A 25,766-nucleotide genomic window follows, 5' to 3' on the forward strand; every position below is an offset into this window, starting at 1 on the left:
TTAAGAACCGCTCTACAATTGATTACATTTTCCTATGCAATCAGCTTGCTAGCAAAATTGAAAAGTTTGAAATTAAAACAGATGACACAAGTGACCATGCACTACTTCAGGTAGAACTCAATGTCTCTACCAAAGAACGAGAAAAAATCATAACGCTCTCCCAATCAACAGGCTCTGAAGAACCTGCCCTAGTAAGAAAATGGAATACCAACCAGGTGATGGCTCTAAAGCATTGGAAAGAACAAACAGAGGATAAACCTGGCGCGGCACCTAATAGGGAAATTTGGACTGAGTGGACAAATGACCTGAAAATATGCTTGAAGTCAGCTGAGCCCAACTCTAAGGAAATGACCTTTACACAATCTACGGACAATGTTAAAAAATTAATTGAAATAACTCGCAATTTAAAAAGGGCAAAGAGAACGCATAAGAAAGTAGGCTCAAAAAATACACGGGACAAGTACAATGAGTGGCATAAAAAACAGAAACAACTGCTTTGGACAATTAAGCAAAACACGCTAGAAGAAGAGTGGATTAAAATCCACGAATTAACAAAACCCCACAAACAACGACAACTCTGGCACTATATAGCAGAATTGGATAACAACAAAGTACCCCGGACTAATGCCGTACACGCTGATGCATGGGTGAGACATGTGGACGCAATATACGTGGATAAGGAAGATTTCATTAACTCTGGAAGCTTGAGGGTATACATAGAGAGCATGAATAACAACGTAGAATCTACGCTCAAAGAGCAAGACGTAAGAGCTGTGGAAAAAGTGATCAAAAAGATAAGGAAAGATGGGGCTCCAGGTCCTAACGGCCTGCCTGCCGCGATGTTCAGGGAAGACCCAACTTATTGGGGGAAAGTCTTATCTTCCTTATTCACCGAATGCCGATTACAGAGCAAGGTGCCAGACTCGTGGCGCGGGTCAATCTTACAACCCATATTCAAGAAGGGTGATAATACAGAACCGAAAAACTATAGATTAATAGCCCTTCTGGATATTGAGGGGAAAGCATATGCAAATACCCTGCTAACAGAACTAACCAGATGGGTTGAAGATAAAGAAATTCTCCCCTTCTATCAAACAGGTTTCCGCAAAGGCTGCCCGACAATCGATAACTTCACGGCAATATCTTATCTAGGCCATCAAGCCAATATTAAGGAAAATAAACCAGTTTATGCCTGTTTTATAGACTACTCAGCAGCGTTTGATGGAGTGCCCCGTTGCAAACTTTGGTCTAAACTGCGTAACTGGCAAATTCCATCTGGCCTCCTTAATGCCATTATTTCACTATATAGTAATACCTGGATCAGAGTCAAACTGGCAAAAAATATAACGGCAAAAAACTGCTTTACAAACCGGGGTTTAAAACAGGGATGCGTACTTGCCCCAACACTCTTTAATCTTTACACAGCTGACTTGGGCAAGTCGCTCCAAAATGCTAATCTAGCAGTCAAAAAAATAGGCGTGAACAAAATTCAAATTTTACAATATGCAGACGATTTAGTGGTGATGGACCACACAAAAACAGGCTTACAAAGGGCCCTTAACGCTCTAAACAACTACAGTCTGAATAATGAATTAACGATAAATCCAGAAAAAACCAAAGTTTTGATCTTCGTGAAACGTATAAAAAAAAACATTCCTAAAATGGCACGTGGGAAAAGAGACAATAACCGTCTCAAAGTTTTATAATTACCTTGGGTGCTGGTTGAGTGACACAGGAAAAGCCAATATGCACTTACATAAAATGAAATCCAAGGTCGAGTCCACAATATATGCTCTGTGTAAGCTACAAGATAAAATGCAGAGCCCCTCCACCATCCCAATTAGAAAGGTGCTACAATCAAAAATAAGGGCAGTCGCGGGTTACGCCCAGCAGGCTTTTCCCGGAAAAATGAGCACAATGGTGGATAGAGCGCAGTGTCGGGCATACAAACGTATATTCAAACTACCGAAATATACTAGTAACACCAGGATTCGCCTGGAATTCGGCCTGGTGCACCAGAGCAAAGAATGCTTAGGTAAGCATGCAAAATACTACCACTCAGTGCTTAAGGCTCCGAACAGGAGTTTGAAGTACATGCTGAAATCCATCTATGACGGCTTACCCAACCCATGGCAGGCGTATCTGCAGGAAGCAGTAGAGGATCTGGCCTTGGCAACACAAAATTGGAGCCACGAGGGTATAACTTACCCGATATTTAAAATGGCAATAAATAAACAATGTTATCGACTGTCAAGAGAAACTGACTTAATAAACTTCGAAAAAGGAAGAGGTAAAACTGGGGTGACAATAACTTACAACGACCACAAATTCCAGCCTTATCTTGATCAAGCATTGGGGAGAAAGGCCCTAAAAAACATCCAATGGGCAAGACTTGTACCTCTCCCAATTATCCTGGCTGGAAAATCTTGGAAAATATAATCCGTTGCAGAGTATGTAACTTCAAAACAGAATCATTGCTACATCTGATATGCTGTTGCACGGGGCTTTCAGAACCACGCCGGAAGATACTGAAGCCAATATGGCTGAGAAAAGGTGTTCGAACAACAAAAGAGGCAGTCTCAGCCATATTTTCTTGTACATTAACCACAGATTTGGCCAGAATCGGGAGATACATGCAGGTCGTTCGTGCCCGTCTTGACCAAGAAAATGGACTCGGACAATCTCAGAAAAATAGTCCTGAGGTGTACAAATGAACTCGATACTATGGTGATAATGTCTTTTTAAATGCAACTCATTTTTAAGTTTTATATATTGTTGATACTGTTTTATCTTTTTACGGAAAGGAAAAAGCCATAACTGTAATTTAATTCACCTTCTTCTTATTTTGCTATACTGCAAATGGTTTTAAGTAACTGTGCAATAAATAAATAAATACTTGGCTAAATACTTGGCTCTTACTTCAGCCAGGAGAGTCAGCGAAATTTAAGCCTTCACGATTAAAGAACCTTACTTTCGTTTTACAAATGACTATGTACTGCTTAGATCAAATCCAGTATTTATTTCCCCTTCCCTGGCCGAAAAAGCTCTTTATCCACTGGATATAAAGAGATGTCTCAAATTGTATTTATTACATACTAAGAACATCCGAAAATCTGATCAGCTGTTTGTCTCCTATGGTTCAGAAAAGGCAGATACAGCAGTGACCAAAGCAACGATTGCCAGGTGGATTGCAGCTGCTATTCATTTCTGCCATTCTAAAGCAGGCAGGCCACTCAATTTCAAGCCTTAGGCTTATTCTACAAGAGCAGTATCATCCTCAGCGGCGCTCTTTGCAGGAGTGCCATTGGACCAAATTTGCTGCGCTGCAACATGGAAAAGTGTATCTACATTTACGCTGCATCACTGCTTGGATATGGCTGCGAATGCGGAAGCGGCAGTAGGACAAGCAGTATCATGATATTGATATGTTTTGCATGTTCCTTTATAAACATTGGTATATGTGTGTGTGGGTGTGTTTGTGTGTGTGTGTGTACAGGTATCTTTATTTATTTACATATCTGTTAGGTCTTTGTATGGTACCCACCATTCTCTAATGTTAAATTTGAATGATTATTCTTTGGTAACTGCTGGCTATTCTGATTCAAGCATGTGAATCTACGAAAGATCCAATTATAGATAAGGAAACAAGTTTCTTACCTGTAACTTCAGTTATTCAGTATTGATATCTTTCATAGATTCACATGTGACCCACACTCCTCCCCGGAGAGGCTTCCCTTATTAATATTATAAATACTCTTGTCACTTTTGCAGAAAAAATCTGAGGGGCCAATCCACAGAACTAATCTGAGACAAAATCCTAATCTTACTACCTTTGGTATTCACAGAAGGCATTTAGTAGTAGTAAAGTTAGGACTACTAAGTTTACTACTACTAACTTCAGACAAAATCCTAAACTTACTACTTTTGGTATTCACAGAAGACATTTAGTAGTAGTAAAGTTAGGATTACTAAACAGTAGTAATTGCAGCACCACACATTGTCAACCACTGCTACTGCTGCACTCTGCATAGAAATGATTGGAGGCATCGACTTTAAATAAAACCCTTTAGAAACAAATGTTAAAATTAATGGTTTACAATAAGTAAATATGATTTCATGTTAAAGTCAAAAATAAAACATTTATTATTTAACTATATAATATTTTATCAACGTTTTTCAAATTCATAAAGCAATATAACTTTTTTTATTAAAATATAAATATACTATCTTTCCTAATTCTGTACATTACTTTTAATAAGTATTAATGCACAATAAATAATTGTTTTGCGTTTAATGGGAATGTAGTTTTTTTTATTTGAACTTCAGAAAAATATTTTTTGTGCATTTAATATATTTAAATTGTTTTTTTTTTTTTATAACTCTTTTTATTAACATTGCTCAGACCATCAAACAATACAGGACATTTAGCACAATGCATGCGGTAAATTCCCCGTCTGTAGGACAATGACAGACCTTCAATGGCACAAGTGAGACAAATGACAGTGGATAATAAAGTCTCAATTCTCCCCGTCTGCCTGTACTTCCGCCATGGCCCCCAAATTTTCCGACATTTTTTGGTGCATCCTGTGCTTTTATAGATAGTTTCTTCGGCCCTTTGGCACCAGTCTATGTCCCGGTCCCATTGAGGCGGAGTCCGCGAGCCCCAGTCCCTTGCAATATTCCTCTTTGCCACCCCCGCCGCCAGTGCCAGCAGATCTCCTTGTGTCTAGTCCAGTCAGAGTCACTTCTAATCATTAATAGTAGCCATCGGGGACTCCAGCGGGACTGCTGAACCCACCACAGTCGTCATCACGTCGACTACCTTAGTCCAGAAAGGGACTATCTGCGGGCATTCCCATAGGGTGTGGTAGAAGGTGCCCTCCACCCCACATCCCCGTGCACAAAGGGCCGACTGACTCCTCCCCCAGGCGTACAGATGGGCGCGGGGATAGTATACTCGGTGCAGGATCTTAAGCTGTACTAACCGGAACCTGCAACGGATTGCAATCTCCCGTGGGCTCTGTAGGGCGTCCTGACAGTCTTCATCTTCCAGTTCTCCTATGTCCCCCACCCATCTCTCCCGCAGCGTCGCCAGTGGGTCCGTCATGTTATTTATGAGTTTGCGGTATATTGTGGAGGTGGGCTTTTCCGCTATCGGGTCCAGGAGTAACCTATCCTCCATAGGGGAGCACTCTGGGATAGTCGTGCCGCGCACTTTGTGAGCCCGCAAGGCGTGGGTGAGGCGTAGGTACTGGTAGTGTTGGCAGTCGTGTAGGTCATTCTCTTTTTTATGGTAGGTAAAAGATCTCCCTTCCAAACGTCCCCCAGGTATTCAATGCCTATGAGTTTCCAGCCCCGGAACCCTGTCAAACGAGTCACATCCGTCAGCTTGTCCCCGTGCCATAAGGGGGTTCTACCCGTCAGGGAGCCTGACCACCCCAAAAATGTATCACCCCGGTGTGTGACGGCCAATCCTTTCCCTGATAGTGGGCATACAACAGGGGCTCGCAGTTACCACCCGGCATAACCCATCGATCTACTCTATAGGCCGGTTCCGACCGATCCGCGTAAACCCAGTCGTTTACCACCTGCAACTGGGAGGCCCAGTAATACAGCTTGACGTCCGTAAGGGCCAGCCCCCCATCAAAGGCCCCCCTCGTCAGCTTGGGCAACGCTATCCTGGGGTTGCCACCATCCCAGAGCAAGACATGTAGATCTTGCGCTATCCGCTTGAACACCCCCGTTGGTATCGGGTATGGCGTGTTTTGCAGGATGTAAAGCAAGCGCGGCAATGCGAGCATTTTGAACATTGCCGCCCAACCCATAAGGGAGAGAGGTAACGACCTCCAGTGGTTCACATCGGTTTTAAGGCGCAATAGTTGGGGTTCCAGGTTCCTAGCGAAGAACTCCGCCCTGGCCCTTGTAATGTATAGTCCCAGATATTTAAATCCGTCTACAGCGATTGAAGCGGGACACCGGGTCGGGATTCTCGGTGGAGGGCCTGAGAGTGGGAAAATCACTGACTTTCCCCAATTGATCATATAACCCGAATAGCTACCGAACAATTCAAAGAGGTGTAGAGCCTGTGCGATCGAGTGGTAAGGCCTGGCCATGTATAACACAATATCATCGGCGTATAAAGAAATACACTCCTCCCACTCATCACTCAATGCCAGGCCCTAGAACGAACTGTCCCTCCTAATGCAGTGCGCCAGCGGTTCCAGGGCTAATGCGAAGAGGAGGGGTACAGAGGACACCCCTGCCTAGTGCCCCTTCGTAGCGGAAAGGCTCCGGACACTGCACCGTTCACTCTCACCCTCGCCATTGGTTGTTCATACAGAAGCCAAACCCAACTGCAGAATACGGGACCAAACCCCAGTCGCCGGAGCACCATAAACAAATAGGGCCATTCAATGCTATCAAAAGCCATTGAGGCGTCCAGCGCCATCAATGCTGTCTGGGTGGCCCCCACATCCTCTGTCATGTATAGCACTCCATAGAGGCGACGTAAATTGTGTCGGGTGCTTCTGGGAAATCCTGATTTGCAATAGACGCTATAACCTGATGCTCTTGATCTGTTTAATCTTGGGACTGCCATTTGTTGTAACACTGTCGCATGTGATGAGATGCTTCGTTGGGGTCACAATATCTTTTTTAGTGCCGTGGGGGAAAGGGAGATGAGGGCGGTCGGAAGTTCAGTGGGTTGTTACATTTGTTCTATGGAAAAGGCTTGTACTGTTTGTGATCCTTGATATCCGCCTTGGGCCCTCATCGGGGACCTACTGTGTACTATACAAACTGTTCAATAAACAAATAAAAAAACTTCTCAGCACATTAAACCCACACTGATGCCAGTGTGGGATTTAATGTAAAATGCACAACAGAGGGCATCTTAGAGATGCCCCCTGAAACTCGACCAACTTCTAGTGTCCCGACTGAGTGGCTGCTTAGGCTGCCATCAACAGACATGTTTCTGGACCCCTGGGTCGAGAGCCTGCTGCTCTCGGGGGCCTGAAACAATGCAGATCCTGGGACGAGGTGCCAAGCCTCCTCCTCCAGGATGGGCAGGGTTCACGAAGTGGAAGCTTCAAAGGCATGCCGCCTTTGTGAGCTTCCCCAGACCACTTGCTGCTTTCAGCAACTGGTCCCCACTGATTCTGCCCCTACTTTGGGTGGGAGAACCGGCGGGAAAAACAAGTGAGGGAGAGAGGTGTGCCCACCTCTGCTAACTCCACCCCTCAGGTGGGGGAGGCGAGGTGAAGCACAACTCTGAGTCCCCACCATCTTGAGGATGGGGGACCCAACCAACCAGGGACAGGCTCCTGCCCCCTCCCACTGGAGGGTGGCACAATAGGGGGTGTACCCAGCCCAGGGAAGGGACCCATTGGTCCCTGCCTTCTACCTACCTGTAACACTGTTAAATCTAGTATTTAGGGGGCACCCTGAACCTTGCTTCCGCAGATCCGGAAACGACAGAAAGAATATAAGAAGAAGGACCGAAGAACTGTGCAGAGCTAACAAGAGGATGACGCCCACTGACTTGGCCCCAGCCCTACCAGCCTGTCTCCACTTGAATCTGCTTCTGCAAAATCCCGGTGGATACTGCAGCCAACAACCTCAAAAACCCCGGAGGACCTGCCTGCCTTCACTTTCAAAGACTGCTTCTCCTGTGAACACCGGATTTGTTTAACTGCAACCTCTGGCTCCGGCCAGACACCACGAATCCAGCCCACTCTGTACCCCTCGAACCCCGCCCAAGCTGGAGTGGAAAAACACCACGAAGAGGTCTCCCTGGCGATTGAGACCCAAGATCTGGAGATCCCAGACTAGCCTCAAGACCCCAGCAGACGCCTGCATCCTCAATCCAGAGGATCCTCTCTACCGCGACCAAGAGCAGGTAATACTTTCCGACGCAAAAAGGCACCCCTGCACCCAACGCCCCACGGCCTTGTGTGCCCCAACCAACGGTGCTTAACCAACCCAAGACATCCCAACTTACCCCTCAAAGTGGTGGTTGCACCCAGAAGATCTTCGTCCCCAAGCCTGCAGTGTTTCTTTCGACCGGAGCCTCTCCACAGCAAACAACAGGGCACCCGGCGCCAAAACGGCACTCTGCACCTGGCCGCCCCAGTGCCGCTGAGGGTGCACCTTTTGTGCTGACCTGCAACCCTAATTGCCCTGAGCTAAACCCTAGGGGCCTGATTCACAGAACTAACTTAAGACAAAATCCTAAACGTACTACTTTTGGTATTCACGGAAGGCATTTAGTAGTAGTAAAGTTAGGATTTTCTCTTAAGTCTGTCTTAAGCCTGTCTTAAGTCTGTTTTAAGTCTGTCCTAAGTTTGTCTTAAGTCTGTCTTAAGTCTGTCTTAAGTCTGTCTTAAGACTGTCTTAAGTCTGTCTTAAGTCTGTCTTAAGTGTGTCTTAAGTCAAACTTAAGACAAAATCCTAACTTTACTACTACTAAATGCCTTCTGTGAATACCAAAAGTAGTAAGTTTAGGATGTTGTCTTAAGTTAGTTCTGTGAATCTGGCCCTAAGATTGGTCATGTTACCAAATCGTAATTTGGAAATAACATACCAAAATGCATTTTTCTGGTCTCAAAAAGCCGATTCTGCTAATCGGACCTTTTGCGACTGGAAAAATGCTTGATATATCTGGCTTTTAGTGTGTTGAAATATGATATGATATGAAAAAATGTTCCTTTTAAGGTGAGGAGCTCTTGGCAGGGCAGTGTGAAGGGAGAGAGAGAGCTCCCATCATATCAATACCTGCAACTCAGGCCAACCCATCAAGCTCACAAGGCTTTCCTAATGTCTGTGATGAGATCAAGATTCTGATTAAAACGACCATGCATTATGTAGACAAGCAAGTGGGCTCAATATGAAGAACTCTGTCACTGAAGTCACAGAAGATCATGTTGTGGGCCCTACCCAGGGGTCTCTCAATAAATGTAATAGACAAGGAGTTTACCAAATACTCCTGCCTGGACAGTCAGCCTCATCATGACTGGCATTCAGCCAGTTTGGTCCTCCAGGACTTTCTGGGCTAAATCTGTTCACAGACCCAACTCCGTGGAGCTATTGTTTGGATATCTATTCTAAGGTAAAGAATCTGGTGATATAAGTCTACCTTTGGCAGAGATTCTATCTAGCTGCAGATTTCTTACCGTATCTCTCATCCTCCCCTTTCTGCAAACATAATTGTCTGCATAAATTGACCATTGTAAGCTCTCAGTGTCTGCAGATTGATCTATCAGCATTCTGTAGTGGCTCTGTGCTTCTGGCACTGAAATGTCAGAAAAAGTAACTGATGTCAGTGCTTTGGGGTGGCGCCTATATAGGCACTGTGCATGCCACTTCTAGCATACAGAGGTACTGCTCAAGATTGTTTTGATCCAGTCTGCAGCCTGGATAATATTCTACGGTAAGGAGCCTGCATCTAGATAGAGTCTCTACCAGATAAGTTGTTACGAAAGCTAAGTAACTTGTTCATCAGGCATTTTGTTTTCAAACTTCCTGTCATTAAAGATTTTTAGACGTCTTTCCTCCCGTATGGACACCACCTCCTTCTTTTGAGCTCAGTGTGCTTTTATCAAAATGAAGCGGTCCAAACTTTGAACTTATTTACAACGCTTCTTTACAGCATCTTTCGTGGAAGACTCATTGTCTAATAGCAATCACCACAGTCCTATAGGTTAGTGAAATTGAAGCCCTCTCAGCTGTTAGGCAGCCTTTGGCAGTGTTTCACGCATAGATGGTGGTGAAGAGAACTAATGCTTTTTTTCCCAGATGTAGTATTCGATTTCCACTGGATATTGAACTTGTTAGTGTCCTAGTAGGAGCAGTGTCTTAGTTTGCCACCACAGACCTGCTACCTATCTTGTCCCAGCTTCCGAATTGGACCAGGTTTTCCTTTTATGATTGCTTTGGATAGGCTGCTGCATCAATTAGCATTTTTAAATATAAGATTCATTTCTTAAAATATGTTTTTAATCTAATCAAATATTTATGTCTTCCATCAAAGGTCACACAATGGAGAACAAGGTATTCTAATTGATTTGTTTTCTTTCTTGCTAACAATCATGATTTGGGTCTGACTTGCATAAATCTCTTACATAAGAACACATGTGTATCTTGTGTACACCTAAAAAAGCTGTGTAATAGTACATGAAATAAAGTAACAGACACATTTGAATACCCACTACGCAACAGTTGCATAATATTCTTTTTTTTTTCATTGCTTCGATGCGTAAAATCTGTGGTATGACTGTTTTGCCCATGTTCATCTGTTTCATCATCTGCCTTTCTTTAGGGACTGGAAGCACAAAAATCAATTGATCAAAGTCTTGAGAAGTCATCAGCGGATGAGGCAAGTATCTCAAATTCATATTTCATTAGCTCAGCTTACGGAATGCATGAAACTCTCTACATGCTAAAGTTTGTAAAATTTGTACAACATTGGGCTCTTTTGAACAAGAACGACACCCCAAGTTGTAAATGTTCATCAATGTGTGCTCACTAACTCTCATTCTTTCTCAGGGGATCTGCATTGCTAATCATAAGCACTGAATTGTCCCGCCCACGTGCGATGACCCAGGAGCAGTACTTTCAAAGTCATATCCACTTCTCCTTACTTTGGAAAGGCCAGGAAACGTATGTGACAGACAGGTTACATTTTTGCAGCGTTAAAAACAGGCTATATTGCCAATATTTATAAAATTACTTTATAATTTAGAATGAGAAAAGGGGCACAACCTTAAAAATCACTCAAGCGAAAAGCAAAGTTATCTTTTAAAAAACATCCTTCACAATTGTTTTTTTTTTCTTTTTGAAGTAAGATAAGAAGTATAGCAATGTTACCTGTATAGGCTGCAGCATTGAAACAATCTAAATAGAACACTGCACTTGTAATGGCCTTCTGACCTTAATTGTCCCAACATGCCCTGTGAGTGGCAGTTTATCAGTTTGTTTTTGACAAGCGAATCAGTAATATAGTGGTGTAGAAAAGTGCTCGTTTTTGCATGAGTACCCCCCACTTTTTACCTGACATCTGATGCAACCTGACTTGATGTGCCCTGGGTCTCTGCCAGTCAGGTTCCCAGGGCCTTTGTTCATTCCTAGGACTGTATCTTTGTACCCACAATTGGCACAACTCTGGCCCAGTGCCATACTTGGCACTGTTACCAAGTATGGCCTCTAAGGGCTGCAGCACCGTTTGTGCAGCCCTTAGAGGGCCTGTACCTTAATACTCACACATTGCCATTGCAGGCTGAGTGTTTTGGTGTTTAAAAAAGTGAAGAGTTGACATGTCACACATCCCTGTGTGCCATGCCTGCAACCCACTGCCTGAGGCCTAAGTAAGTCACCCCTCTAGCAGGGTGCACTAGCCCTAATGTGAGGGTACAGGGGCTTGAGCCCTGTACCCCTACTGTGTCTAAGCACATTCTTAGACATTGTAAGTGTAGTAAAGCCATAAAGATTATATGGTCTGGAAGTTGGTCAATACGAATTCCACACCTCCATAATGGCTTTACTAAAAACTGGGACATTTGGTAGCAAACTTCTCACCACACTAAACCCACATTGATGCCAGTGTTGGATTTAATGTGAAATGCACTCAGAGGGCATCTTAGAGATGCTCCCTGAAAATCAACCAGCCCTGGTGTGGTTTCCGAATGGCTGCCCACCATTTGCCACCACTAGACAGGTTTCTGTACCCCTGGATAGAGAGCCTCCGCTCTCTGGGTTCAAAACCAAAGCGCATCCTGTGCAGAGGTGTCATGCCTCCTCCCGCAGGATGGGCTGAGTCCATGAAAGGGGAAGGTTCAAAAGCCTGCCACATTTGGAAGCTGTCTCTGCCTTTTGCTGCCCCCAGGAACTGGCTCCCACCAATTCTGGCCCCTTTGTTAGCGGGAGAATTAGCAGGAAAACCAAGCTAGGAAGAGAGGTGGGCCCACCTTTACCAACCCCACCCCTTGGTAGGGGAGGCGAGGTGAAGCACACATCTCAGTCCCCTCCATCTTGAAGATGAGGGGACTCAGCCAATTAGGGAGGGGCTCCTGCCCCCTCCCACTGAAGGATGGCATAATAGGGGGTATATACACCACAAGGAAGGGACCCACACACCCCTTTAATGCCCTAAATCTAGGATTTAGGTGCAACCCTGAACCTTGCCTTCTCAGATTCGAGGAAGAAAGAAAAGGAAGAAAGAAGAAGGACTTAAGAGCTGTGCTGACCCAGGAAGAAAAAGATGACACCAACTGCTTTGGCCCCACCTCTACCTGCCTGTCCTGTGTACGATGTGCCTACAGCCAGCAACCCCCAGAGCCTGGAGGACTTGCCCTGCAGCCCTCTTACAGACTCTGTCTCCTGTGAGCACCGGATTTGCTCAAGCAAAGACTCACCCACAGAATCCGGATTCCGGCAACTCTGCTATTCTGCACCACTCTGCACCCGACAACCATGGCCGGAGTTCGAGTGGGCCAACACTACAAGGAGGTCTCCCCAGCGATCCTGACCTGGGATCTGGTTATCCGAGACCTCCCTCAAGCTTCGAGACAACGGTTGCAGCCTCATCCTGAAGAGTCCCCATGACCGGAGCTGGTAAAAAAATCTGACACCAGAATACATCCCTGCACCCGATTCACCATAGCCTTGAGTGTCCCAACTGACTGTGTCCAGGCATCACCCAAGATCCCAACTTACCTCTCCAGTTGGGGGTCACCTTCAGGAAGTCCCCCTGCCCCTGCCTGCAGCAACTTCACAAAACCAAAGGTCTCCATTGAAAAGCACAGGGTCCCTGATGCCCGTTTGCACCCTACAACCCAGCCACCCCAGTGCCCCTGGTGGTGCATCTCCTGTGCTGGTTGTTGGTCTCTGCAGTTCTGACCTTAACCCCCGGATGTTTGGTCCCACACCTGAGTGGCCAGCTTGTCAGCAGTCCCTAACCGAAGGCTCCCTTAGCCCCATTGACTAACATTGGGCCCCTGAACTCTGCACCTGGCCACCCCATTGCCGCTCGCGGTGAAACTCGAGTGCCCATCTATACCTTGGGGAACATTGGTCCTAATCTCCAGAACTCTCACTCCTAAGTCATATTTTTGCCTGGGAAAAGCTAACACTTTTCTCCCTTAAAAATCTATGTTGAGAGATTTTGGGCCTAAAAATGTTATGTGTTGAACTGTTGTTGCATGGAGGAAAAGAGAAATCAATTGCAAAGTATAAAAAGTTGCACTTATCTTGTATTGCGAGATCCTAAGGTGTAGTATCTGGTCATACCAACCCCAGTACGAAAAGTAACTTAAAATAAATATGAAAGTACTTACTGTATAATTCAAACTGCATTTTAAAAGTTGACCTTGTGACTAAGGGTGGGCGTAGTTCGCGAAGTAGCACTTCGCGAAGCTATGCAAAGTGAAGTTCGCACTACGCGAGCTACGCGTAGCACTTCGCGAACTGCGTAGTAACATGTTCGCACTGTGCAAGATGTTGTTTTCAATGATTGCACAGAGCGGACAAGCAACCGGCACTGTGCAATCATTGAAAATGGCATCTCGCACAGTGCGAGCTGTAGTTTTCTGCTGCTCGAGTAAATTTGTACTCGAGCGGCAGCTTTCTCAACGCGAACTGGTAGTTTCTCATCACGAGCGGTCGCGAGCATACGCGACCACTCGCAATGAGAAACCTGACCTCCTCGCGTTGGGAATCTCGCCGGGAGGTTTATTTTCCATGCTCGCGATCGCGAACAAGGAAAAAGTCTCGCCGGGATGTCATTTTGCTTGCTCGCGGTCGCCAACTTGTTGTTGAGGACCGCGAGCAAGCAAAAAATGACCGCAGCACTACGCAACACTACGCTACGCGTGTTCGCACTGTGCTACGTGCAGTTCGCGTAGTGCGAAGTAGCGCGAACTTCGCAAACTACGCGAGCGTAGCGTAGTGCTTCGCCCAGGCCTACTTGTGACACCTCCACCGACGTCGGCACCACCTCCGACATCGCCTGGCCCACCAGACGACATCGCCCCCGGTTTCATCCCCGTTGTGGAAACGGCGCTGGAACGGCATCGTTCGACGCCGATTCCGACGGGGAATTTTTATCCCTTTGTCCATCCTCCTTATTTTCGGCCTGTTCATCAGCCTTCGGAGGAAGGGGCAGACTGGGAGGGGTCTGAGGACCCTCTCACAGCGCAATGTGAGTTTGACCCAGACTGGGTAGAGGAGTTGGGGGAGGCCAGTGGTCTTGATACCTCTCCTGACCTTGGCATGCTCACTCCTCCTACCGTGGCTACGGAGGAGGGTGCAAGTTATGCAGTGGTGTTGCGTAGGGTGGCCAAGCCCCTCCACCTCGAGCTCCCTACAGTGGCCGTCAGCACTAACCTCCTGACAGAAGTGCTTCAGCTAGCAGCTACCTCTGCGGAGCCACTGCTCCCTTTAAATGATGCACTTACTGAAGTTTTTTTGGGAACCTGGTCCAGGCCCAACGCAGGGGCTCCTGTGGATAGGAACGTGGCCCAATGCCATCGGCCGGCCCCGGGCGATCCCCTATTCCTTTCCCATCACCCCACTCCTGAGAGCTTGGTTGTCTAAGTCTTTGCGTCTCCGAGCGCATTCCCTACCACACCTCCGGACAGGGAATCCAAGAAACTGGAGCAGTTCGGTAAGAAGATTCTTTCTTCCACCAGTTGTGGGCTGCGATCTGTGATCACCGCATGCCTCTTGGGCCATTATTCCCACTCTGTGTGGGATACGGTGGTGCAAGTGCTGCCTCAGTGTCCCGAGGAGGCCCGAACAGTGCTCTCTCTAACTATAGCTGAAGGGAAGGATGCAGCCAAGTTCACTATTCGATGTGGCCTTGACACTGCCGACTCACTGAGCAGGGCGATTTCTACGACAGTGGCTCTCCGTCGCCACGCATGGCTGAGGACTACTGGTTTTTCTGGGAATGTTCAGAACACTCTGATGGACATGCCCTTTGATGGCATTCGCATTTTTGGCAACAAAGCGGATAGTGCATTGGAGCGCTTTAAGTTTAAGGACTCACGGGCTACGGCCAAGTACTTGGGCCTTTCGGCCACATCCTCCTCCGCCTTCTGCTTTCCGCTCCTTTCGTGGCCACGGAAGGTGCGCCCGACACGTTCGCTTGAGAGCCACCGGCCCTCGGAGCAACAGTCCCAGTGCAGCCGCGGAAGTGGGACCCCCAAGCCGGGTCAGGGGGCCAGGAAGCGGGTCAGTCCACCTCCACCCTTGCCCCCACTGCCTCCAAACCTTCCTAGTCCGGTTTTTCAGGCCAATCAAATGCCAGTGGGCGGCAGGATTCGCCATCACCTCCCCCACTGGCCACCATCACGTCGGACAGGTGGGTTTTACAAATAGTCCGAAGGGGCTACTCCATCCACTTCAAGACTACCCCTGCAGCCATGCCACCCCAGTACCACCGCATGTCGGGGGATCACTTGGCACTTCAACAGGAAGTCGTCGTCCTCTTGGCCAAGGGGACCATAGAGCGCGTTCCTGCACCGCAAGTAGGACGTGGTTGTTATTCCCACTACTTTCTGATGCCCAAGAAGGACAAGGGTCTGCGTCCTATCTTGGACCTCAGGGACGTCAATCGCTTCCTCCGGAAAGAGAAGTTCAAGATGCTAACTCTGGCTCAGGTCTTGTCTGCCCTTGACCATGGAGACCGGATGGTAGCATTAGACCTGCAGGACGCATATTTCCATATTCCCGTCCTGCCGGCCCTCCGGCGTTGCCAGCATTTTACGGTTGGCCACCAGCACTTTCAGTTTACCGTGCTGCCCTTTGGCCTTACCAGCGCTCCTTGTGTGTTCACGAAAGTGATGGCGGTGGTCGCAGCTCATTTGCGCAGATCAGGGGTTCCAGTCTTCCCCTATCTTGATGACTGGCTGTTGAAGGCGGGCTCGCCACGGACAGTCGTCTTCCACCTCCAGACTACGGCCGACCTCCTGCAATTGCTGGGGTTCTCCATCAATGTGCCGAAGTCGCACCTCAGTCCGTCTCAGAAGCTCCTCTTCATCGGAGCGGTTTTGGATTCGACACACTTTCGAGTCTATCCTCCCAAACGGCTAGTCCAGGATATTTAGGCTCTGATTCTGATCTTTCGGCCTCTATCCTGGGTTTTGGTCAGGATGGCCCTGAGGCTGCTGGGCCTCATGGCCTCCTGCATCCTGCTGGTCGATCATGCCAGATGGCATATGCGGGCTCTGCAGTGGGCCTGAAGTTCCAGTGGGCACAGCATCAGTGGAACCTGTCTGATTACGTCCAAATCTCGGAGGGCACTGCACTACAATTGCAGTGGTGGCTCACAAACCGGCTTTGGTTCAATGGCAGATCCCTCTCCCTTCCCCAACCGGAGCACACAGTGGTGACGGATGCGTCCCTCCTGGGATGGGGCAGCCACATGGGAGAGGCGGAGATCAGAGGCCACTGGTCTCCGGCGGAGTCCAGGTTCCGTATCAACCTTCTGGAGCTCCGGGCGATCCGACTTGCACTGAAGGCATTCCTTCCCTCTGTCAAGAGGAGAGTAGTGCAGGTGTTCACAGACAACACCACCGCCATGTGGTACTGCAACAAACAGGGCGGGGTGGGGTCGTGGACCCTATGTCAGGAGGCTCTGTCCCACTGGACATGACTGGAACATCGGGACATTTCCCTGGTGGTTCAACACCTGGCAGGTTCACTGAACGCCAGGGTGGGCGAACTCAGCCGCAGGTGCATGATGGATCACGAATGGCGTCTTCACTCGGAGGTCGCACAACGTCTCTTTCAACAGTGGGGAGAGCCTTGGTTAGATCTATTTGTCACCAAAGACAATGCGCAATGTCAGCAGTTCTGCGCGTTTGAATTTCCAAGGCGGCACTCGCTAGGTGATGCTTTTCGTCGCGAGTGGAGTTTCGGTCTGTTGTACGCCTTTCCGCCTATACCACTTCTGCCCAGAGTGCTGAAGAAGATCAGGCGTGACCGGACCCAAGTCAAATTTTGTGGCTCCGGACTGGGCTCGAAGAGTTTGGTATTATGACCATCGAACCCCCTATCCAACTGCCTCTTTGGGAAGATCTTCTGTCGCAGCAGCAGGAGACGGTCCTCCACCCGAACCTGTCCATTCTTCACCTCTTTGCGTGGAGATTGAGCGGCAGCAGTTGATTCCTTTCGACTTGCCTCCTGAAGTTTGTTATGTCATTCTGGCAGCCAGGCGTCCCTCCACTAAGTTGGTATAAGCCTGCAGGTGGAACAAATTTGTGACATGGTGCACAGCAAAGGCTGTGGATCCCCTTTCTGCCCCTCTTTCAGAAGTCCTTTTGTTTCTTCTTTCTTTGGCCCAGCAGGGCTCAGCTCTGGGCACTATCAAGGGCTACCTTTCTGCTATTTCGGCCTTTCTCAGGCTTCCTGATCAGCCCTCTCTTTTCAAGTCCCCTGTTGTTAATAGATTTCTCAGAGGCATTACTCATCATTTCCCTTCTATTCCCTTTGTAATGCCACAGTGGGACTTGAACCTGGTTCTCACATATTTAATATGCGCTCCGTTTGAACCTCTTCACAACTGTCCTCTTCGTTTGTTAACTTTGAAGACTGCTTTCCTGGTTGCCATCACCTCTGCTAGGAGAGTAAGTGAGCTCCAGGCTCTTTCTTATAGACCTCCCTTTTTGTCTGTCCATCTGGATACGGTTTTGCTCAGGACACGTTCATCCTTTCTGCCAAAGTTTGTCACTGCCTTGCACATCGGGCAGACCATCACTTTGCCCACCTTCTTTCCGCCTCTGCATCCTTCCAGAGAGGAAGAGAGGCTTCACCGTCTGGAACCAAAACGTGTGCTCTTATCTTACCAGAATTGCACACAACAGTTTCGGGTGGATGTCCAGCTCTTTGTTGGCTACGTAGGTGCCAAGAAAGGTTGGGCAGTACACAATCAGACTATCTCTAGATGGGTCGTCTTGTGTATTAAAGCCTGTTATTCTCTGGCAAAAAAGGAACCTCCAGTGGAGCTGCGCGCCCATTCCACCAAGGCGACGGCAGCCACTACAGCATTGGGACGTGGTGTCCCCTTACAAGACATCTGTCAGGCAGCTACGTGGGCCTCGTTGTACACTTTTACTAAGCATTATTGCCTGGACAGCCAAGTCCGGAGAGACGGCTTCTTTGGCCGTTCTGTTCTTTGGGACTTCCTGGTGTAATCTTGGTTCGCAGACCCACCACCGGGGTTGGTATTGCTGGGGTATCTATTCTAAGGTAAGGAATCTATCACTAACATGTTTCTTTCAAATGCACAAGTTACTTACCTTCGGTAACGATATATCTGTAAGAAACATTAGTTAGTGATAGATTCCTTACCGCCCCACCCACCCTCCCCATTCTGCGAACTGATTTCTAGGATTGAGGTCATCCCTTTCAGGGCCCTAGTTTCTATGCACCAGTGGTCAGTATCTTGCATGGCTCTGCATTTCTGACTCGGAAAATCGTGTACAGAACTGACATCCGTGCGGGAGGGCGGCGTCTAAGTAGCTGCCGCGACGTCATCTCGGTGACCACGACGCCACCTTTCGACATGCAGGGGTACTGATGCCGAATATTTTCTGGATCCAGTCTGACGCCTGGGGGTATGTCTAAGGTAAGGAATCTATCACTAACTAATGTTTCTTACAGATATATCGTTACCAAAGGTAAGTAACTTGTGAGTTAGGTCCTTGTGTTAAGTCCCTGTAGCATTTTGTTTAGAATAAGTAAGTGTTACTGAAGTTAGGGGGGAAGTATCTAGAGCTGTTAGTGTAGGTTGTAGGAAAGTAGGATATGCTTTTATGGTTACCCCAACTTTTTGCCTGGTGCTGTGCTGTTTCTGACTAGTCTGACTGGGATCCTGCTAACCTGGAACCCAGTGTCTGTGCTTTATCCTTTAAATTGACTATGGTGAGTACTTAGGTACACCTCAGATTGGCTTCTGGTGTACCATTTTAAGTCCCAGGTATATGGTACTGAGGTACCCAGGACATAGGTACACCGGGGGTCTCCCATGGGCTGCAGCATGTATTATGCCACCTATGAGAGAGCACTCAGGTTGTGACTACAGGCTTGTCATTGCAGCCTGTGTAAGCTGGTGCTAGCACCACTTATGACAGATTTAGGTTTCCCTATATCTGAGGTCACTGTACTTAAAACCTATAAGTCACCGCTAAGGCAGGCCTTCCAAACCTGAATGCAGTGTGCTCGATTCTAAGTGTGAGGGTGCCTCTGCATGAGCAGAACACCTCTATAGCCATCGGAGTTCATTCTCCCGGGTTGTAAGTGCATCAGCCATTATGGTACATGACCATTCATCATTACGCGATGACCATCTCTATAACGGCTGTAACGAACCCTGTCATGTTTGGTAACAAGCATGTTGGAATCGTACCCCTACACTGTAAACGGTGTGGGAGGTATGATTCAATGCACTGTGAAACTCTTCCAGGAGGCCCTTAGTGCTCCCGGTACCAGTCTTCTAGACCCAATCAGCACAACATGGCTGCTGCCGACCAAAGACACGATTCTGCTCTCCTGCTGCTGAGCCAATGTTGAACAGGGGAAAGCAGAACAATAGGTATCCTGTCACAGTTAGGTGTGCCCACCTCACCTCCCAGACAAGGTTTAGTGTGTTGGTACTGGGTGGGAGTGCTTGCCAGCACCACTCAGTCTGCTTGAGGGGCACATTTGGTGCCCTCCTTGAATAGGTCAGTTCAAACCAGCTCAGGTAGCCATTGGCTCCCCCTCTGGTGCGAAACTGGACAAAGGACATGGTAGTATCCTCCCCACTGTCTAAACCCCTCCCCTGAGAGGGAGCCCTGAATCGTCCCAACCCTTGCCTTGGGGTACTTAAGGGCTTACCTGTAGATGGGTCCCTAGATTCATCTTGGGACAAGATTCATATCAAGACACCACTTCTTCGACCGTCTGGGTACTCTTGACTTCGCTGGACTATGCTCTGGGTATCGAGACTGCAACTGGGAAGACTCCTGCTTCTCCAGGTCTCGTCGCCCTAATTGTCTGCTGCAATACCTGTGCCTGTGCTCCATACAGGAACCTTCCAAGGCCTGTGAGCATCCAAGACACCGGAAGGAATCTCCCTTGAAGTGAAGGAGTCATTTCCATGCATCAGCAGGCACTGCAACGAAGCTGACGGTCTGCTTTCCTGGGCTCCCACGGACTCCAAAAGGTTAAGCAGCACAGGTGGTGGTTCTTCACATCCCTCACGGCCTGCCCTGTCCTCTAACCGAGTTTGAGGCCAGAATCCCTCGTCTTAACCGCAGGAACCAAACCTCTATGTGCCGCGTCGACTTGCCACTGCAAAGGCTTGTTGACTCTCTTCCTCAGATATCTTCATGCCTGTGAAGCCAGAAAAGTGAGGAAATATCGCAGACGAGCAGTCCTGTTGAAACAGTTCTCTGGTAAATGCAGAATCTGAAAGAAACAGTTAGTTATAGATTCCTCACCTTAAAATGACCCCCAGGTGTCAGACTGGATCCGGAAAGTTTTTGTCAGCAGTACTCCTGCGCGTCGGTAGGTGGCGTTGGTCGGCTCCGTGTCCAGCGTCAGCGTCGTGGTCGCCGGGATGGCGTCGCGGTACCTACATAGACGCCACCCTCGCTCGCTGACGTCAGTTCTTTCTTTTTCCGTGGCAGCAAGCCCAGATTCAGAGAGTGCAGTACCCCCAGTCACTTTTTGATTGAGTTTTTTGCGTTTTTGAGTCTTCAACCGGCTCCTGGTGCACGAGGGATGTCCGGTTTCAAGGCATGCGGTTCCTGTACTCAACTGATGTTGATGGCAGATCCGCACCACGTGTGCTTCTTCTGCCTGGAGCGCGACCATGACCACAAGTCGTGCTCCTACTGTCGAACCATGGGCCGAAGTCTTTGTGCGAGCAATCCCAAAAGCTCCTTGAGGCCCGGCAGTCGGCTTCGCGTCGCGCATGGTCCCGGTCGCATGGACGGTCGAGGGACCGATCGCGGAGTCATCATCACTCCTCTTATAAGTCTTCGCACACGGGTCAGGTAAGTCGAAGCATAAGAAGAAGTCGAAGAAGCATCATTGCTCTTCAACTTCCCCTCGTCTGTCGGCTGCCGCGACGCAGGGTGCGGGTGGTGCTCCTCCCGCGGCTCAATGTGCGGAGCCTTCAGGGTTGATTATGACCTTCCCTCCCTTTCTGGGACCGGGAGCGACCCCTGCCCAGCTTCGTCAATTTTACGAAGCGATGCACGCCATCTTTGGGCAGCCCAACTCTGCCGGCATGCCTTCGGGCCCCGCGGACTCGGCTGGGGGCCTTAGGCCTTCAATGCCGGCGGCTCCGGCCTCAGCACCGCAGGGCCCCATCCAGGCCTGGATCCGGATCGCCGCTGGTCGACCTCGTGACACCTCCACCGGCGCCGACTCCACTGGCACCAAGTCCGCAGCCGACGCCGGTGTGGACCCCGGCTTCCAACCCGGCATGGACATGGAGCTGGACCGGATGCGGCGCCAATGGGTACTTTTGTCCGTGTGTTCCACCCTGGCCATTTTCAGCCAGTTTGGCAGCCAGAGGAGGGTGAGGAAGACTGGGAGGGGTCTGGGGACCCTTTGACAGACCAGTTGGAGTACGATCCGGACTGGAGAGAGGAACTGGGGATGCCAGTGGTCTGGATACCTCCCCAGACCTAGGCATGGTGTCTCCTCGTACCGTGGCTACGGAGGAGGGAGCGTCATACGAAGTGGTGTTGCATAGGGGGGCCGACGCTCTGCACCTTGAGCTATCTACAGTGGCAGTCGGGACCAACCTCCTGACAGAGGTCCTTCAACAGGCAGCGTGCTCTTTGGAGCCCCAGCTGCCGTTAAATGAAGCCCTCACGGACATCCTTTGGGCACTTGGTCTAGGCCTAACACAGGGGCTCCTGTGGACAGGATGATTGCCTAATGCCACCGTCCGCCCCGGGCGACCACACTTTCCTCTTTCCACACCCCACCCCTGAAAGCTTTGTGGTTTAAGCCTCTACTTCTAAAGGCGCCTTCCCTAACGCACCACCGAAAAGGGAATAAAAAAAGCTGGACCACCTTGGGAAGAAAATGTTTTCATCTGCCAGCTTGGGACTGCTGTCGGTAAACACTGCATGTCTGTTGGGCCTCTACACCAACTCTGTGTGGGAAACGGTGGCGAAGGTGCTGCCTCAGTGCCCGGAGGAGGCCTGGGCCATACTCTCCCGTGCAGTTGCCGAGGGGAGAGATGCAGCGAAGTTTACCATTCGCTGTGGGCTAGATGCCGCCGACACACTTGGCAGGACGATTTCAAAGTCAGTATCCCTTCGAAGATACGCCTGGTTGTGTTCAACTGTTTTTTTCGGGGATGTTCAGTCCACCCATATGGACATGCCCTTTGATGGCTGGCACCTTTTTGGCGACAAGGCAAACAATGCGCTGAAGACCTTAAGGACTCTTAGGCTACGGCCAGGTCCTTGTGCCTCTCCACTGCCTGCCCTGCGCAGTCTGCTTTTCACCCCTTTCGTGGCTACGGATGGGGTGCCCCACTACGTCCCGCCCAGAGCCACAGGCCGGCGCATGCTGTTTAGCCCCAGCACAGCTGGGGACGTGGGAACAACCGGCGTGGTTCTGGGGGCCAGCGGGTGGGCCAGGCTACCACAGCCCCCTCTGCAGCAGTCTCCAAACATTCCTAGTCCGACCTTTCAGGGCCACCAAACTCCAGTGGACGGCAGTATCCGCCATCACCTCCCCCACTGGCGCACCATCACGTCGTACAGGTGGGTTTTGCAAAGAGTCCAAAGGGGCTACTCCTTCCCCTTCGAGACTACCCCTCCCTCCATGCCACCTCAGTACCATTGCATGTCGGAGGATCACCTGGCCCTTCTCCAACAGGAAGTTTCTGCACTCTTGGCCAAGGATTCCATTGAGTGCGTTCCTGCCCCAGAAGTAGGTCGTGGTTGCTATTCTCACTAATTTCTGGTTCCCAAGAAGGACAAAGGCCTGCGTCCTATCTTGGATCTCAGGGACGTCAACCGCTTCCTCCGGAAGGAGAAGTTCAAAGTGTTGACCTTGCCCAGGTCTTGTCTGCCCTAGACCGCGGAGACAGGATGGTAGCGTTGGACTTGCAGGATGCTAACTTTCACATCCCTGTCCTGCTGGCACACCGGCATTACCTGCGGTTCACGGTAGGCCACGAGCACTTTCAGTTTACCGTGCTCCCCTTTGGTCGTCCCAGCGTCCCTGGGGTGTTCATGAAAGTGATGGTGGTGGTCGCCGCTCACCTGCACAGATCAGTGGTTCTAGTCTTCCCATATCTCGACGACTGGCTGTTGAAGGCGGGCTCGCCCAAGTCTGTCGTCTCCCACCTCCAGACTATGGCCGACCTCCTGCATTCGCTGGGGTTCTCCATCAACATGCCAAAGTCACACCTGACCCCCTCTCAGAAGCTCCTCTTAATCGGAACGGTTCTGGACAGAACGCAGCTTCGGGTTTTTCCTCCAGAACAGCAAGTCTGGGATATTCGGGCTATGATGCTGATCTTTCAGCCTCTATCCCGGGTTTCGGTTAGGATGACCATGAGGCTGCTGGGTCTCATGGCCTCCTGCATCCTGCTGGTCGATCATGCCAGGTGGCATATGCGAGCTCTGCAGTGGGACCTGAAGTTCCAGTGGGAGCAGCATCAGGGGAATCTGTCCGATTGCGTCCAGATCTTGGAGAGCGCTGCACGACAATTGCAGTGGTGGCTCACGGACCAGTATTGGGAGATTGGCAGATCCCTCTCCCTTCCCCAACCAGAACAGACAGTGGTAACAGATGCATACCTTCTGGGATGGAGCGGCCACATGGGAGAGGCGGAGATCAGAGGCCTCTGGTCTCTGGCGGATTCCAGGCTTCATTTCAACCTTCTGGAGCTTTGGGCAATCCGTCTTGCACTGAAAGACTTCCTTCCCTCTGTCCGGGGAAGAGTAGTGCAGGTGTTCACGGACAACACCACCGCCGTGTGGTACTTACAACAAACAAGGCGGCGTGGGGTCGTGGACCCTATGTCAGGAGGCCCTCCGCCTCTGGACATGGCTGGAACATCAGGGCGTATCCCTGGTGGTTCAACACCTGGCAGGTTCACTGAACGCCACGGCCAACAAACTCAGCCGCAGGTGCATGATGGATCATGAATGGCGTCTTCACTCAGAGGTGGTGCAAGGTCTCTTTCAGCAGTTGGGAGAGCCGTGATTAGATCTATTTGCCACCAAAGACAATGCGCAATGTCAGCAGTTCTGCACGTTTGAATTTCCAAGGCGGCACTCGCTAGACGACACTTTCCGTCGCAAGTGGAATTGTGGTCTTCTATATGCCTTTCTGCCTATACCACTTCTGCCCAGAGTGCTGTCGAAGATGAAGCTCGACCGGGTCCAAGTCATTCTTGTGGATCTGGATTGGGCGCGAAGAGTCTGGTATCCCTAGCTGCTCAACATGGTCATTGATCCTCCGATCTGACTGCCTCTTCGGGAGGAACTTCTGTCTCAGTAGCAGGGGACGGTCCTCCACCCGGACCTGTCCAGCCTCCACTACCTTACGTGGAGATTGAGCGGCGGCAGTTGACGCTGTTTGACCCGCCTCCTGAAGTCTCTGATGTAATCTTGGCAGCCAGACGTCACTCCACTAAGACAGTATACGCCTGCAGATCGAATAAGTTTGTGGCATGCTGCACAGCAAAGGCTGTGGATCCCCTTTCTGCTCCTCTTTATGAGGTTCTCTTGTTCCTCCTTTCTTTGGCCCAGCAGGGCTCTGTTCTTGGCTCTCTTAAGAGCTACCTCTCAGCCATTTCAGCCTTTCTCAGCTACCTAATCAGCCTTCTCTTTTCCAAGTCCCCTGTTGTAAATAGATTTCTTAAGGGCATTAGTCATCTTATTCCTCCTGTTCCCTTCGCAATGCCCCAGTGGGACTTGAATTTGGTTCTGACATATCTTATGTGCGCTCCCTTTGAGCCACTACATAACTGTCCTCTACGACTTCGCACTTTGAAAATTATTTTTCTGGTGGCCATCACCTCTTCGTGCAGGGTGAGTGAGCTACAAGCTCTGTCTTCCATGCCTCCCTTTCTGGCTGTCCATCCGGACAAGGTCGTCCTTAGAACTTGACCTTCCTTTCTTCCCAAGGTGGTCACTCCTTTCCACATTGGCCTAACCATCACTTTGCCCACCTTCTTTCCGCCTCCTCATCCTTCGAAAGAGGAAAAGAGGCTCCAGCGTCTGGATCCAAAGCATGCGCTTTCTTTCTACTCGCACAAAACAATTCCGGGTGGATGACCAGCTCTTTGTTGGTTACGTGGGCGCTAAGAAAGGTTTGGCCGTGCACAAATGTACCATCTCCAGGTGGGTCGTTCTACGCATCAAAGCCTGCTATTCTTTGGCTAAGAAGGAGCCTCCAGTGGGGCTGCGCGCCCATTCCACAGGGCTACGGCAGCTACTACTGCTTTGGCACAAGGAGTCCCCTTAAAGGACATCTGTCAGGCAGCTACGTGGGCATCGCTGCACATGTTTATAAAACACTATCGCCTGGAGATCCAAGTCCGGAAAGACGGCTTCTTTGGCCATTCTGTTCTAAGGGACTTTCTGGTGTGAACTTGGCTCGCAGACCAACCTCCGGAGTTGGTATTGCTGGGGTATCTTTTCTAAGGTAAGGAATCTATAACTAACTTTTTCTTTCAGATGAACAAGTTACTTACCTTTGGTAACGATATATCTGTAAGAAACATTAGTTAGTTATAGATTCCT

The 25,766-nt window shown here is 49.3% G+C and overlaps 1 protein-coding gene across 1 annotated transcript in view; it reads left to right on the top strand.

Annotated features, from left to right (window-relative positions):
* The first annotated feature begins 1,908 nt into the window (after positions 1 to 1,908).
* Positions 1,909 to 25,766, top strand: part of LOC146805548 (uncharacterized) — a 766,323-nt gene continuing 742,465 nt past the window's right edge. The window contains exons 1-3 of the mRNA XM_085623807.1: positions 1,909 to 2,035; positions 8,713 to 8,873; positions 10,316 to 10,372. Coding sequence (XP_085479933.1) covers positions 1,909 to 2,035; positions 8,713 to 8,873; positions 10,316 to 10,372 — 345 coding nt within the window. The remainder of the gene's footprint in view (positions 2,036 to 8,712; positions 8,874 to 10,315; positions 10,373 to 25,766) is intronic.

The sequence above is a fragment of the Triturus cristatus genome, chromosome 8 (assembly GCF_964204655.1).
Source record: "Triturus cristatus chromosome 8, aTriCri1.1, whole genome shotgun sequence".
In the NCBI taxonomy this organism is placed as follows: Eukaryota; Metazoa; Chordata; class Amphibia; order Caudata; family Salamandridae; genus Triturus; species Triturus cristatus.